A 17,220-nucleotide genomic window follows, 5' to 3' on the forward strand; every position below is an offset into this window, starting at 1 on the left:
CATTTCTGGGTTTTCAATTCTATTCCATTGGTCCTGAGGTCTGTTCTTGTACCAGTACCAAGCTGTTTTGATTGCTATGGCTTTATAGTAGATTTTGAAATTTGGTATTGATATTCCTCCAGCAGTGTTCTTTCTGTTAAGGATTGTTTTTGCTATTCAGTGTCTTTTATTGTTCCATATGAATCTTTAGATTGCCTCTTCTATTTCCTTGAAGAATGAGGTTGGAATTTTGATAGGTATCACATTGAATTTGTACATGGCCTTGGGAAGAATTGCCATTTTCATGATGTTGATCTTTCCAATCCAGGAGCATGGCAGTTTTTGCCACTTTCTAAGTTCTGTTTTGAATTCCTTTTTCAAGTTTTTAAAGTTTTCATCATAGAGACCCTTCACTTCTTTGGTTAAGTTAATTCCTAGGTATTTTATTTTTTGTGGGGCTATTACAAATGGAGTTGCTTTCCTAATTTCAGCCCCACTTTTCTCATTGTTGGCATACAGAAAAGCCATTGATTTTTGATGGTAAATTTTATGCCCTGCTACTTTGCCAAAGTATTGAGTCAGCTTGAGTAATTTGGGAGTGGAGTATAAGGGATTCTTTAAATACAAGGTCATGTCATCTGCAAAGAGGGAAAGTTTTATTTCTTCTTTCCCTATTTGGATCCCCTTTATGTTTGCATCGTATCTTATTGCTCTAGCTAGGCATTTTAACACTAGATTGAAGAGAAGTGAAGAGAGTGGACATCCTTGTCTTGTTCCTGAGTTAAGAAGAAATGGCTTTAGTTTTTCACCGTTAAGTATAATGCTGACTGTAGCTTTGTCATATATAGCCTTTATTTTATTGAGAAATGTTGCATGGATTCCTAATTTTTCCAAAACCTTCACCATAACAGGGTGTTGGATCTTGTCAAATGCTTTTTCTGCATCTATTGAGATAACCATGTGTTTCTTATCCTTGCTCCTATTGATGTGATGAATTATATTAATTGATTTGTGTATATTGAATCAGCTTTGCATCCCTAAAACGAATCCTGTTTGATCATGGTGTATGATTTTTTGGATGAATTGTTGAAGTCGATTGGCCAAAATTTTGTTGAGAAGTTTTGCATCAATGTTCATCAAAGAAATGGGTTTATAGTTTTCTTTCTTTGATGAATCCCTTCCTGGTTTTTGGATGAGGGTTATGATGGCTTCATATAATGTGTTCGGTAGTGAACTTTCTCTTTCAATTTCATTGAAAAGTTGGAGGAGTATTGGTGTGAGCTCTGCTTTGAAGGCCTTGGAGAATTCCGCTGTAAAACCATCTAGTCCTGGACTTTTCTTAGATGGGAGGTCTCTTACTGCTGTTTCTATTTCAGGTTTTGATATGGGCCTGGTAAGATGGTGTAACTCATCTTGGTTTAGTTTTGGCATGTCAGTGTCTTCTAGGAAAAGGTCTGTTTCTGCCAAGTTCTCAAACTTATTAGCATAAAGTTTTGAGAAATATTTCCTTATAATATTCTGAATCTTGGTTGTTTCTGTGGTGATATTTCCATTCTCATCTCTGAATTTATTTGAGTGTGTTCTCTTTTTTTCTGATAAGATTTGCCATGGGTCTGTCAATTTTGTTAATTTTTCGAAGAACCAACTCTTCATTTTGTTTATTCTACAGTTTTTTTGGGTTCTAATTCACTTAATTCTGATTTGATAAGAATTATTTCATTCTTTCTACTGAATTTGGGTTTATCTTGCTGCTCTTTTTCAAGGAGATTCAGATGTTCCATTAATTTGTTGGTTTCAGATCTCTCCAATTTGTTGATGTAGGAACTCAGAGCGATAAACTTGCCCCTGAGTACTGCCTTTGCAATTTCCCAGAGGAGCTGGTAATTTGTGTGCTCATTTTTGTTGAATACCATGAACATTTGAATTTCCTTTCTAAGCTATTCCATGACCCACTCGTGATTCAGCAGTGTGTTGTTCAGCCTCCATGTGTTACTGGACTTTCTTTGGTGGCTTTTGGTGTTGATTTCTAATTTTATTCCCTTGTGGTCAGAGAGAATGCAAGGTATAAGGTCAATGTTTCTGAATTTGGACAAGTTTGCTTTGTGGCCTAAAATGTGGTCTATTTTAGAAAATGTTCCATGTGCTGCTGAGAAAAACGTGTATTCTGATGCTGCTGGGTGAAATACTTGGTAGATGTCTGTTAAATCTCATTGATCTATGCAGCTGTTTAGAGCTGCGGTTTCTTTGTTGAGTTTTTGCCAAGTTGATCTATCTAGTGGGGAGAGTGGTGTGTTAAAATCCCCAACAATTAATGTCTTTGGATCTATGTGGGATTTGAGGGAAAGTAGTGTTTCTTGGATAAATTTGGTTGCTCCATTGTTTGTCGAATAGATATTTAGAATTGTAATATCCTTCTGAAGGAGAGATCCCATAATTAGTATGTAGTGACCTTCTTTAACTCTTCTCACAAATTTTAATTTGAAGTCTATCTTATCTGATATTATGATTGCAACTCTTGCCTGTTTATGGGGTCCCATTGCTTGGTAGATTTTGTTCCAGCCTTTAATATTGAAAATGTGTTTGTTTTTGTGTGCAAGATGTGACTCCTGAAGGCAGCAGATAGAAGCATCTTGCTTTTTAATCCAACTAGACAGTCTATGTTGCTTAATTGGAGAGTTAAGTCCGTCAATGTTGAGAGATAGGACTGAGAGGTATTTGGGAGTGCCTGCAATGTTATCCAACTTGGTGGGGTCTGCTACAACTGGGTTCTTCCTATGGTTCTTGGATTCTCAGTTTGGGTGCAGTTTCTTGGCCTTTATTGTGGTCTTGTTGGTTTTCTATGTGTAGGACATCTTTAAGAATCTTTTGTAGTGCAGGTTTGGTGGAAATATCTTGTTTCAATTTTTCTTTGTTATGGAAGGATTTTATTTAACCTTTGGATATGAAGGAGAGTTCAACTGGGTACAACATTCTTGGTTGATTTTTTTTGTCTTTAGGGCATGGTATACATCATTCCAGGCTCTTCTTGCTTTGCTTGACTCTGTTGAGAAATCTGAGGTGATTCTAATTAGTTTCCCTTTAAGTGTGATTGATCTTTTCCCCTTGACATCTTTAAGGATCTGTCCTTGGTCTGAATAGATGCTGTGCAGATTATAATGTGATGGTGGGGTTGTCCTGTTCTAGAACCTATCCCGCATTGTGTGCACACTTAATCCACAAATTTATTACTCAATTCAAAACCTCTGAGACTTAAATCCCTTGTTAGCAGTACTACCTCTTTATACTTATAAATATTTTTTAAGTATTTTTATTTTTAAAATTTTCACATCGCCTTTATATCCCTCACCTTCTCTCATTATATTCACATTCTTCTCTGAATAGTTTGTTTCCTATTCTACATGATACTTTTAATTTTTACTTTTCTAATTTTTCTGGTCTCTTCTTTTTTGCTTTCTCTTTATTCTTTTCTTTCTCTCTCTCTACTTTCATCCTATCCAATCTATTTCCTGCTTTGAGATTAGGACTTAGTTAAGGTAACTCTCCCTGTGCCTTCCAACATCACTCTATTCCTATTTTTTACCCACATCTCTCCCTAAACCTAATAATTTCTGGTTTACCAAATTCTTCTATGCCATTCATAGCCCATTAATATATAGTTTTTTGATGTTGAATAGATGTATCTGTTGAACTAGATTGTATCTGTAGACTATTGACTGTGCATATACAGAGTGTGGTTGATGCTTGCCTTAAGTTATGGTTCTAGCACAAAACTGGTGTTATTTTCATACAAATGGGCAGAGTAAGCCAGAAAATCTCAAGAAAAATGGCAAGTCTTGGTATCTCACCTCCCACTCATGATAATCAGGGGACAGAACAGATAATGAATAATCCAGAGGATAGTTCCCAAATAGCTCTACAAACACTGCTGGCAAACATAATAAATGAAAAGATTGAAAACATACAAAGGACTCTGTATGAGTATGATAGGGAGTGAGAGGAGGCAATCCAAAGGTATATACAGGAATATCATGAGCGTGAGGAAGCTACTCAAAACCTGATACAGGATTTGCGTGAGCAGCTTGAGAATACTCAAAGAGAAAGTCAGGAATGGTGTGAACAGGCTGAGAACACTGAAAGAGAACTACAGGAATGGCTTGAATGGGAGGAAGCTAAGCAAAGAGTAATACAGGAATTGAGAGAGCAGGATGAGGATACACAAAGATCACTAAAGGCATTCATGGGATCCATTAACAAAGAGCTGAAGGAAGTCAGGGAGAACACAAAGGGAATGCAGAATGGAAACCAACATAAGGAATGGCAGTCCAAGGAAACCATCACCAATCAACTAAGTGATTTGAGAATAAACACTGAACAACAAATTAAGGAAGTAAAGAAGTTCATACAAGATCTAAAACAAAACTCCAACAAAGAATTTAAAGCCATCAAAGCTGACCAATTAGAAGGAAAAGAAATAAAAAGCAAAGTAGAAAGTCTTGACAGCAGGTAAGACCATGTAGAAGATCGAATCTAGGGGATTTAAGATAGCCTAGATATTATAGAGAAAGAGCATACAACCATCCAAGACAAGTCCAAGAAATATGATAGATCTATCCAACACTTGGAAGACACCATCAGAAGGCCTAATCTAAGGATAATGGGTGTAGAGGAGCGTCTAGCGTGAGAAGGTAATGGTTTAGGAAATTTGTTTAACAGGACCCTAGCAGAGAACTTCCCAAACATGCAAAAAGATAGGCCTATTCAAATACAAGAAGCTTTTAGAACTCCAAATAGACCAGATCAGAATAGGACATCCCACAGTCACATTATAATCCACACAGGATCAACTCAGACCAAGGAAAGATCCTTAAAGCTGTCAAGGAGAAAAGATTAATCACCTATCAAGGAAAACCAATTAGAATCACCTCAGATTTTTCAGCAGAGACAATCAAAGCAAGAAGAGCCTCGAATGACGTATGCCATGCCCTAAAAACAAACAACTATCAACCTAGAATACTGTACCCAGCTAAACTCTCCTTCATAATTGAAGGCCAAATTAAAACCTTCCATAGCAAAGAAAACTTGAAACAATACATCTGCACCAAACCAGCCCTACAAAAGACTCTTAAAGATGTCCTACACATAGAAAACTAACAAGACCACAATAAAGGCCAAGAAACATGCAACCAAACTTAGAATCCACGAACCGTAGGAAAAACCCAGTTTTTGCAGCCCCAAGAAGGCGGATAATATGGGAGGAACTCCCAAATACCTCTCAGTTCTATCTCTCAACATTAACTGACTGAACTCTCCAATTAAGCGACATAGACTGTCTAGTTGGATTAAAACAGGAACAATTCTTGATAAGAAATGTGTTCATTATCTTGCCCATGTAGTAGTAGTAACCCCTGTATATGGTATTTTCACTATTAAAAAAATAAGAATATGTCTTCAAAATTGTGGATGCGAAACTGGGTATCTACATATTGAATATAGAATCTATTTCCTTGATCTCACAATTTCAAAATAAAATGCCATATATATCAGATATTAGTGTGAGACATGAAAGTTTAAAACAACACTAGGAAAACAAGGAAATATACTTTAAGATAAGGTCACAGGTAATTATAAACTGGAATCCTGTTGCATATGGGCAAGAAATGACAAGAGTGAACACGTCAAATTAAAATGCTTCTGCATATCATTAAGGAAATATAGATATGAACAAATATATATGGATATATATGTGTATTCATATACATGTATATATAATATATATACTTATATACATATATGTATATATACATATATCTATATATTCATATACATATATACATATGTCTATATCTCATTTATCTATGTTCACATATACCCTGGATGGTGTCTCTGATCTTTATTTGTGCTCAAAGCTACCACTCTGTGCCTTTGACCTCAGCTCAATTTTGGATTTTTGCTAGTTACTTGTAGATAAGACTCTCATAGCTTTTCCTGCTCAGGCTGGCTTTAAACATTGATCCTCAGATCTCAACCTCCTGATTAGCTAGCATTGCAAGTATGAGTCACCTGTGCATAACAGGAAATCTAATCTTAAAGCAAGTAATTTATTTTCTATTTTTACATGTTGTATTGTTTACATCTCACTTGTTTTATTAAGGAAGTTCTTTCAATTGTTTGTTCCTTTGTAATATCTTGAACAACTTCTGATGTTTCATATAATTTTCAGCTTTTATACTTTCTTCCAAAACTTAATGAAGTTTTACATTTTATTTTTTATGATTTCAGATCGGTAGACCAAACTTAGAATCAAATTTAATGAATTCTAATGCCATCTCTTAGCCGGAATATTTCTGAGAATTTGGGAAATCGTGATGATCTTGGCCTGTGAGCTATCTCAAACCATCATTATGATCATTACCTTTGTTGTAGAAGTGAAAATCCCTTCCTTCTCTGGTTTCTTGCAGAGTTGCAACATTAGCGTTTTGTGCATTTCTTGACATAATCAGGCTGACTTCATCACAGAGTTGAGGCCTGGAGAATACCCCAGAGTGGTTGCTGGGTCAGGTGAGAGCATCAGCAGCTCACACTGGCTTTTTCCACAGTCTGTAGAATCCAAGGCTTATGTACCCCAAACCCTAGGAGAGCTTCACAGAACTAGAGAATTCCTCACTCCTAGTTCCAACTTCTCTATTTACCTAGGAGAACAAAAGCTAATGATTAGACTCATTTCCTACATTAAAACAAGTCCTGCTTTGAGAATTTTGCCTAACTTGTGTTTTACTATGTGAATCACAAAGGATGCCCTTATCTGAGAAGAGTCATGGCCATGTCAGTGCTTCTGGGAGAGAGGAGGAGAAATGAGACAGAGATAGAGAGGAGCCTTCCCAGAAAATTGAAAGAAAAGCTTGCAATAGTTGTGAGAGCTAGGCTGCATGTGGGAAGCACTATCAATAGGTAGAGGCACCAGAAATTGCAGCTGGGGCTGCCCTGCCTCTCACTTGTGCTTCCCTTGGAGGTTTATGTTATGGGTTGTATCACTGTGGGTAGTATACTTGCATACTGCTGACAGTAATAAGTGGCGAAATCTTCAGGTTGGAGGCTGCTGATGGTGATAGAATAATCTGTCCCAGACCCACTGCCACTGAAACTGGATGGGACTCCAGAGGCCAACTTTGAAGTGTAAAAGATCAGAGGCTTTGGAGATTTCCCTGGTTTGTGTTGATACCAGTTTAAATAAGTGCTAATACCCTGACTGGCTCTGCAGGGGATGGTGACTGTGTCTCCTGGAGATGCAGACAGGGAGGATGGAGTCTGGGTCATCTGGATGTCACATTTGGCACCTGGCATTGGAAGTATAAAAACAAATATCCACATATATTCATGTTATTACAAGACTTCCCTACACCCAGTAAGCACATGCCATAATGGATAGAGAAATGCTATCCTTCCTTACCTGGAAGCCAGAGCAGGAGGAGTCCCAGGAGCTGAGCAGGAGCCCTCATGTCCATACTACGTGCTGACTGGGACTGACTGCTGAACAGGGTGTGAACAGCCTATATGAAGTCATTTTGACAGTGGGCTGTGATCTTGGCCTATGCAAAAAAAGATGGAAACAGCTGCAAGGCTAGCTCATCTCAGGAAATCATCACAAGTCTATGGTGCCCAAGTATCTTAGTTTAGAAGAGAGAATGTGATTTACGTACACATCACAAGTCATGATCAATCCTCTGTCCTATGAATGTATCTATTTGTTCCTTCAGGGTAAAGACCTGGTTTACTTGAGTGTCTTAATTTCAATTCTATGTAATAACATCAAAGTGAGAATTAAGGAGAAAACTGAGTGTTTCAAGCTCAGGATATCAAAATACCTGTGGACATAAGAGAAAATAGAGTTTGTCATTTAAACTATTCTAATTTCTCTAGATATTGCAACATGTGACTGACAGGGCAGAAAACATAAGCTGCTATATTTTCAAGGAACTCATGCATCAGTCTATTCCAAAATGCACATATAAACATAAGATAAAATATGATCACAGGCTAACACCTCTAATCGTAGCTGCTCTGGAGCCTGAGATCTGAAGATCATGGTTCAAAGCCAACCCATACAGGAAAGTCTGTGAAAGTCATCTCGGATAAACCACCAAAAAAATCCCCCAGAAGTGGTGCTGTGGCTCATGTGGTAGACTGCTAGCCTTGAGCTGAAGAGCTGAAGGATATTACCTAGACCTGGAGTTCTAGCCTTACAACCCAAAAAATAATGGCTTCTCCTTTACTAGATGTAAGACTGAGTCAAGTTCTTCCTTATTTATGATACTTTACTTTATAAGATAGAAAATTATTGAAAGCAAGTATAGTACTGGTTCAAGTATGCCATGTCCTGAGTTTTGATGGCTCCAGGCCTGGAGCGAAAGCTTATTGCTACCAGAAAACATCAAAATTACTTCTTTATTTGTGAATTGCCACAATGACCATGTACTTTTTTTTCAGGGCCTGGGCATTGTCCCGGAGCTTTTCTGCTCAATGCTTAAGTGCTCTACCACTCTGAACTAGAGCTGCACTTCTGTTTTTCAGGTAGTTATTTGGAAATAAGTGTTTCATCGACTTTCTTGTCTCAGCTGGTTTTGTATTGTGATCCTCATATCCCAGACTGCTGAGTAGCTAGGATTACTGGCATAAACTATCAGTGCCCAACTATGTAATTGATTTTTAATGCCTTATTTTTCTCAAATGTCATACTGTGTTAATGTCTCATGGTCTCAAAAGGGCTGTAGTACATCCATAGTTCCAGTACCAGTGTAATATTCCTGATAAGATTCTAGGTAAATCACTTTCAAACTCCATCCCATTAAGCATCTGTTCCTTAGTCCTCTTACATCTCTTTCTTATCACATGTGCCCAAATTTCTGTTACTGCAGGAAGATGAGAGGGGCTCACCTCTACTTTCTATATCTGCAGATCAGAACTAGTACCATAAAGTAGCAAAGAAGAGAAAGGATAGCTGCTGTGAAGGTTGAGTAGCACTGTGAATCATTTTAACTATCTCTTTGTTTCTGCATTAGTCTAGGTGTGGGAAGGAGGCACAGATATGTTTGGGAAGTAACTGAATTGGTTGGAGTAAACTCGGCCTTTAAGATGACACTATGGCAACTTCTGATTATTTAAATGGGATTGCAAGATGTGGCAACTTAGAAAATGAGGTCTGTTAATTTTAAGACCATATGACCTGCAGGTTCAGATCCAGTGAATGTATGTCTAACTGTTGTCCAGCCTTGCCTCTGGGTGTTTGAAGAGCTTGTCTCAAGACCTGATTCTTTTTTAATATATTAATGACCTTATACATTGTCGAGAGCTTTCTAGAGTCTCTTTGCAATAATTGTAAACATCTATTGACTGTAGAGTTCATAAAAAAATTAGGACTGCAGTAGAAATTTCTCTTTTATGGCATTGTTCTATCTAGAACTCAACATATCTTTTTACAATCTCTGGGGCTCAGAGTGGTGCCTGGTTTATGATCATGGAGGAAAGGGAAATCTTGAAACCTTCCTAACCCAAGTTCATCCTGAATTTTAAGTTTCAGTGAATACTTGTGAAAAGATCCAAACTCATTTTTCTATATTATGAGAATACAAAGTCTGAATGTGAAAGTGCATTGCCAGCCCAATTAAGGTACAAGCATGACACCTGCCTAAAAATTAAAAATGGATGTGGAATGGCTCATGTGGTAGAACACTTGTATAGTAGTCAGGAAACTTTGACAAAATGAATATATTCTCCACTCTGTCACTCAATGTATTTAACATACACATCCTTTTATTGTAATAATGTGTATAGTTTAAAATGGCTTTGTTGATTGCTTTTTTGTCTGCATTTGCATTGAAAGCATACTGATAAAAAGAATATTGACATAAAATAGACCATATTTCATAAGCTTTACATTTATATGAATTACACCTTTAAAAATTTCTAAAACCTATTATAGGTAATTGAGGGTTGTAATGAGATTTTTCCTCACAAGGGTTTGTGCCTTTGATTCTGCTGGATTGAGCCATGAAGGGGTGTATTTGGGGGTGCGGAGGGTACCAGTTTAGTCCTCTCAGCTTCTGAAGTACTCTGAACCCAAGTTCAACACTGCTGATGTGGTGCTGGTCCTGGGTCCTTCCCTCTCCTGGTCTTTGACTCTCTGAAGATGCCAATAGAAGGCCATTGTGTCAGAACTCATCTTTTTTTTTTTTCTAAGAGACAACTATTAATTAAAAACAAATGGAACTGAGAATTGTGCTAAGATGTGAGGCCTCTTAATTCCAACTTTTACATTCATAATTCTGAGCACACACTTGGAAGCTTGCATGAGATTCTTGAAACACTAAATCCTCACTTTTCTGATATTATCTCATTTTTTCCTTGTCTTTGAGATCATTTTGCTCTTGAATTATGTTTCTTCTTAGCAAAAGTAGTAGATACCTTTTCTAACAAACGGAAATTAACTTGAAGAGGACAGATTTGCCAATAGAATTGGAACTTCTAATCCAGGCTAGCTTGAATGAGGCAGGGGTTAGGAGATTTATAAAAGTTGAAGGACAGAGTATAGAAATATTTTTTCCTGTAAGCTGGATATTTGTGAAGTAAGAAATCAAAATGAAGCAAGAAGAGCCTGGAATGATGTATGCCATGCCCTAAAAACAAACAACTATCAACCAAGAATACTGTACCCAGCTAAATTCTCCTTCATAACTGAAGGCCAAATAAAAAACTTCCACAGCAAAGAAAAATTAAAACAATACATCTCCACCAAACCAGCCCTACAAAAGATTCTTAAAGATGTCCTACACATAGAAAACTAACAAGACCACAATAAAGGCCAACAAACTGCACCCAAACTGAGAATCCAAGAACCATAGGAAGAACCCAGTTTTCACAGCCCCCAAGAAGGTAGATAACATGGCAGGAACTCCCAAATACCTCACAGTCCTATCTCTTAACATTAACGGACTGAACTCTCCAATTAAGCGACATAGACTATCTAGTTGGATTAAAAAACAAGACCCTTCTATCTGCTGCCTGAAGGAGTCACATCTTGCACACAAAAACAAACACATTTTCAATGTTAAAGGCTGGAACAAAATCTACCAAGCAAAGGGCCCTCATAAACAGGCGGGAGTTGCAATCCTAATATCAGATAAAATAGACTTCAAATTAAAATTCGTGAGAAGAGATAAAGAAGGTCGCTACATACTAATTAAAGGATCTCTCCTTCAGGAGGATATTACAATTCTAAATATCTATTCGCCAAACAATGGAGCACCCAAATTTATCAAAGAAACACTAGTTTCCCTCAAACCCCATATAGATCCAAAGACATTAATTGTTGGGGATTTTAACACACCACTCACCCCACTAGACAGATCAACTAGGCAAAAACTCAACAGAGAAACCACAGGTCTAAACAGCTGCATAGATCAACTAGACTTAACAGACATTTAACGAACATTTCACCCAGCAGCATCAGAATACATGTTCTTCTGAGCAGCACATGGAACGTTTTCTAAAATAGACCACATTTTAGGCCACAAAGCAAACTTGTCTAAATTCAGAAACATTGAAGTTATACCCTGCATTCTCTCTGACCACAAGGGAATAAAATTAGAACTCAAACCAAAAGCCACCAAAGAAAGTCCGGTATCACATGGAGGCTAAACAACACACTGCTGAATCAAGAGTGGGTCAGGGAAGAGATTAGAAAGGAAATTCAAATGTTCATGCTATTCAGCAAAAATGAACACACAAATTACCAGCTCCTCTGGGACACAGCAAAGGCAGTACTCAGAGGCAAGTTTATAGCTCTGAACTCCTACATCAACAAATTGGAGAGATCTGAAACTAGCAATTTAATGACACATCTAAACCTCCTTGAAAAAGAGCAGCAAGATAAACCCCAATCCACTAGACGGAAAGAAATAATCAAAATTAAATCTGAATTAAATGAATTAGAATCCAAAAAAACTATACAAAGAATCAACAAAACAAAGATTTGGTTCTTCGAAAAACTTAACAAAATTGACAGACCCTTAGCAAATCTTATCAGAAAAAGGAGAGAACACACCCAAATTAATAAACTCAGAGATGAGAATGGAAACATCACCACGGAAACAACCAAGATTCAGAACATTATAATGGAATACTTCTCAAAACCTTATGCTAATAAGTTTGACAACTTGGCAGAAATGGACCTCTTTCTAACAAATATTGACATGCCAAAACTAAACCAAGATGAGTTAAACTATCTTAACAGGCCCATATCAAGCATTGAAATAGAAACAGCAATAAGATACCCCCCAGCTAAAAAAAGTCCAGGACCAGATGGTTTTACAGCAGAATTTTACAAGGCCTTCAAAGCAGAGCTCACACCAATTCTACTCCAACTCTTCAATGAAATTGAAAGAGAAAGCTCACTACCGAACACATTCTATGAAGCCATCATAACCCTCATCCCAAAACCAGGCAGCGACTCATCATTACTTTGATGAACATTGATGCAAAACTTCTCAACAAAATTTTGGCCAATCGACTTCAACAATTCATCCAAAAAATCATACACCACGATCAAACAGGATTCATTTCAGGGATGCAAAGCTGGTTCAATATATGCAAATCAATTAATATTATTCATCACATCAACAGGAGCAAGAACAAGAACCACATGGTTATCTCAATAGATGCAGAAAAAGCATTCGACAAGATCCAACACCCCTTCATGACGAAGGTTTTGAAAAATTAGGAATCCATGGAACATTCCTCAGTACAATAAAGGCTGTATATGACAAACCTAAAGCCAGCATTATACTCAATGGTGAAAAAGTAAAGCCATTTCCTCTTAACTCAGGAACAAGACAAGGATGCCCACTCTCTCCATTTCTCTTCAATCTAGTATTAGAATGCCTAGCTACAGCAATAAGACAAGATGTAGACATAAAGGGGATCCAAATAGGGAAAGAAGAAATAAAACTCTCCCTATTTGCAGATGACATGATCTTGTATTTAAAGAATCCAATAGACTCCACTCCCAAATTACTCAAGCTGATTCAAAACTTTGGCAAAGTAGCAGGTTATAAAATTAACCCCCCAAAATCAATGGCTTTTCTGTATGCCAACAATGAGAAAAGTGTGGCTGAAATTAGGAAAGCAACTCCATTTGTAATAGCCCCACAAAAAATGAAATACCTAGGAATTAACTTAACTAAAGAAGTGAAGGACCTCTATTATGAAAACTTTAAAATCTTGAAAAAGGAAATGAACACAGAACTTAAAAAATGGCAAAACCTCCCATGCTCCTGGATTGGCAAGATTAACATCGTGAAAATGGCAATACTTCCCAAGGCTATCTACAAATTCAACGCAATACCTATCAAAATTCCACCCTCATTCTTCAAGGAAATAGAACAGGCAATCCAAAAATTGATATGGAACAATAAAAGACCCAGAATAGCAAAAACCCTCCTCAATGGAAAGAACACTGCTGGAGGAATATCAATACCAAATTTCAAACTCTATTATAAAGCCATAGTCATCAAAACAGCATGGTATTGGCATAAGAACAGACCTCAGGACCAATGGAATAGAATTGAAAACCCAGAAATGAACCTACAGACCTATAACCATCTAATCTTCGATAAGGGAGCTAAAACAATAGAATGGAGGAAAGACAGACTCTGCAGTAAATTGTGGTGGCAAAATTGGTTAACAACATGTAGAAAATTAAGCTAGATCCTTATATATCACCCTGCACCAGAATCAACTCCAAATGGATCAAAGACCTTGAACTCAAAGCAGACACTCTGAAAACATTACATGATGGAATAGGAGAAACCGAGGTCTCCTTGGCTCAGGCCAAAATTTTCTGAATAGAGACCCGGAAACACAACAAATCAAAGAAATGTTGGACAAATGGGATTGCATAAGGTTGCAGAGCTTCTGCAGGGCAAATGACATAACTAGCAAGATTAATAGAAAGCCCACCGATTGGGAGAAGATCTTTACTAGCCATACAATGGACAAGGGTCTCATATCTAAAATATACTTGGAACTCAAAAAATTAAACCACCCAACAACAAATCCTCAAAGAAACAACTGCCCAATAAATAAGTGGGCAAAAGACTTAAAGAGAAACTTCTCTGAAGAAGAAAGAAGGATGGCCAATAGACACATGAAGAAAAATGTTCAACATCCCTAGCCATAAAAGAAATGCAAATCAAAACAACATTGAGATATCACCTCACTCCAGTTAGAACAGCAAAAATCAAGAACTCTAACAACAACAGATGCTGGAGGGGATGTGGACAGAAAGGAACCTTACTTCATTGTTGGTGGGAATGTAAACTTGTTCAACCACTTTGGAAAGCAGTATGGAGGGTCCTCAAAAGACTTCACATAGATCTCCCCTATGATCCAGCAATCCCACTTTTGCGCATTTACCCAAATGTATACAAACAAGACCACACTAAAGGTACCAGCACAACTATGTTTATTGCAGCATTATTTACCATAGCTAAGATATGGAACCAACCCAGATGCCCCTCAGTAGATGAATGGATCAAGAAAATGTGGTATATATACACAATGGAATTTTATGCCTCCATCAGAAAGAATGACATTGCCCCATTTGTTAGGAAATGGAAAGGCTTGGAAAAATTATATTAAGTGAAGTAAGCCAGGCCCAAAAAACATAGGTCCCATGGTTTCCCTTATTTGCAATATCTAGTATATGTATGAGTCAAGCGTAAAAGGTCAGATAATGTGATGTTAGGAAAACGAACCCTTAAATATGTATTTTAATGTTTTCGTTTCTTTCATGCATGTGTTTCTAACACATTGATAAGATTATTTCTTTGTTGCTTTGTATGTCCCTCCCCCACAGTGTAACCCCAGCTTTCACTATATTTGATGTCAGTATAACATGTGGAGGAGATGGGGACAAACAAGTCGTTTAAGGATTCAGGTGGACCTGTTGCAACAAGGAGAATTACAAAATGTCATGTCAAAGCAAGCTTTACAATGTCGGTGTGCGGGGGGGAGGGGGGTATGAATGGATTGGGGGGAGTGGGGAGGCTGGGAAGGGAGGTGAAGGGTAAACAAAGGAGGAGGCTGCAATGCTTGGTAAGAAATGCATGCATTATCCTGCCAATGTAATTGTAACCCCTCTGTACAGTATGTTCTCAAATAAAATAAAATAAAATTAAAAAATAAAGAAATCAAAATATCACTTAATACAGATGTGCTTGGAGAGAAAAGAAAGACATTAGCTTGTAGTGGCCAGCATAAATTGTATTGTAGATTCTTTGTTATGTCAGTTCAGAAAACCTCAAAAAGACCATTTTTTTTTGTTCAGCTGTTTTAGTTTCTATGAAGAAATTGATTGAAAATAAGCTATTTTGTAATTTAGTGAAGTGGAATGTCCAAAATAATTTATGGGCAGTCCTCGGTTGTAATGATTGGTTTCAACTATTAAATCAGAGACTCAGTGCCATGGGTATTTTCCTGGAGGTAAGAAGAACAGAATGATATATTGCAGAGAGAATTCTTCCTTTTGAATCTGGCTGCATCTGAGAAGCACTGTCAACAGGTAGAGGAACTAGGAGAAGCAGCTGGGGCAGGCCAATATCTCACTTCTGCTTTCCTGAGAGGTTTTTATCATGGCTTGTATCACTGTGGGTCGGTAATTATCATGCTGTTGACAGTAATAAGTGGCAAAATCTTCAGGCTGAAGGCTGCTGATGGTGAGAGAAAAATCTGTCCCAGATCCACTGCCACTGAACCTCGATGGAACCCCAGAGGCCAAGCTAGTTGCATAAGAAATCAGAAGCTTTGGAGAATTCCCTGGTTTCTGCTGATACCAGGCTAAATAATTGCTAATACCCTGACTGGCTCTGCAGGACATGGTGACTCTGTCTCCTGGAGAAGCAGACAGGGAGGATGGAGACTGGGTCATCTGGATGTCACATCTGGCACCTGGCATTGGAAACATAAAAGCAAATATACAAATTATTAGTCATGTTATCACAAGACTTACCTGAAGCCACAGGCATCATTGACCACACAGGGTGAGAGAAGCATTATTTTTCCTTACCTGGGAGGCAGAGCAGCAGGAGTCCCAGGAGCTGAACAGGGGTCCTCATGTCCATGCTGTGTACTGACTGGGACTGACTGATGCACAGGTGTGAACAGCTTATTATGAAGTCATTGTGGCAGTAGAATGTGATCTAGGCAAATGCAAATCAGCAGGGCTGGGCAAAGATGGATATAGCTGCAAGGCTGCCTCATCACAGGAAACCATCATAGGTCCATGGTGCCCAATTGTCTTAGTTTTTGTCTAGAGAATATGATTCATTCAAATAGGACAAGTCTCAATCAGTCTGCTGTCCAAGGCGTAGTTCTACTGGTACCTGCAGGGATGAGGACATGCTTTTCCTGTGTGTCCTAATCTCAATTCTCTGTAATGACTCTAGAAAGGGATAAGATCAAAGCAAAATGAGTGTTTTATATTCCGTATATGCAAGAAGTGAAGATATGGAGAGAATGGAGTTTCTGGACATTTTAAACTTGTTTAAATATCTTTATGAATAGGAACAATCTCCCTCCCATAGCAAGAAGAGATATAAGCTGTTTTTATGTCTCAGTCTATTCCAACACGTACATATAAACATAAAATAAAATGTGGATTATCACTGGGCCCCGATGGCCCACACCTGTAATCCTACCTACGCAAGAGTCTGAGATCTGAGGCTCAAGGTTCATAGCTAGTCTGGGCCAGAAAGTCCGTTGGAATCCTATCTCCAATTAACCACTAAAAAACTGGAAGTGGCACTGTTGCTCATGTACTAGAGTGCTAGCCTTGAGCTGAGGAGAACAGGGATAGCGCCTAGGCCCAGAGTTCAAGCCTCTGGACCACCCCACAATCCTCACAAATATGGTATCTCCTTAGGATCAGGTATAAGGCTGAGGCAAACTTTACTTTATTTGGCTTTACTATATAAATTATAAAAACACTTAAAGCAAGGAAAGCAATTATAATAATGGCCTATGTAAGCCATGTCCTGTGTTTTGATGGCTAGGGGGCTGAAACAAATGCTTGTTGCTACCAGAGAAGACCAAAATTACCTCAGTATTTGTGATATGCCACTATCTCCAACTAGACTATTTTAATCTTGGACTTAAGACCACATGTTATCAATGTACTTGCTATGTTTAACA

General features: G+C 37.9%; 2 gene segments (V, D, J or C); both read right to left on the reverse strand.

The window, feature by feature from the left end:
- Positions 1-6,990: 6,990 nt before the first annotated feature.
- Positions 6,991-7,500, reverse strand: LOC138825189 (immunoglobulin kappa variable 1-39-like). The segment is given in 2 exon segments: positions 6,991-7,313; positions 7,427-7,500. Coding segments are annotated over 2 exon segments (378 nt in total).
- Positions 7,501-15,601: 8,101 nt separating this feature from the next.
- Positions 15,602-16,201, reverse strand: LOC138825190 (immunoglobulin kappa variable 1-16-like). The segment is given in 2 exon segments: positions 15,602-15,978; positions 16,097-16,201. Coding segments are annotated over 2 exon segments (432 nt in total).
- Positions 16,202-17,220: the final 1,019 nt, after the last annotated feature.

Source organism: Dipodomys merriami, unplaced genomic scaffold (assembly GCF_024711535.1).
Source record: "Dipodomys merriami isolate MVZ:Mamm:240054 unplaced genomic scaffold, mDipMer1.0.p SCAF_136, whole genome shotgun sequence".
Lineage (NCBI taxonomy): Eukaryota > Metazoa > Chordata > Mammalia > Rodentia > Heteromyidae > Dipodomys > Dipodomys merriami.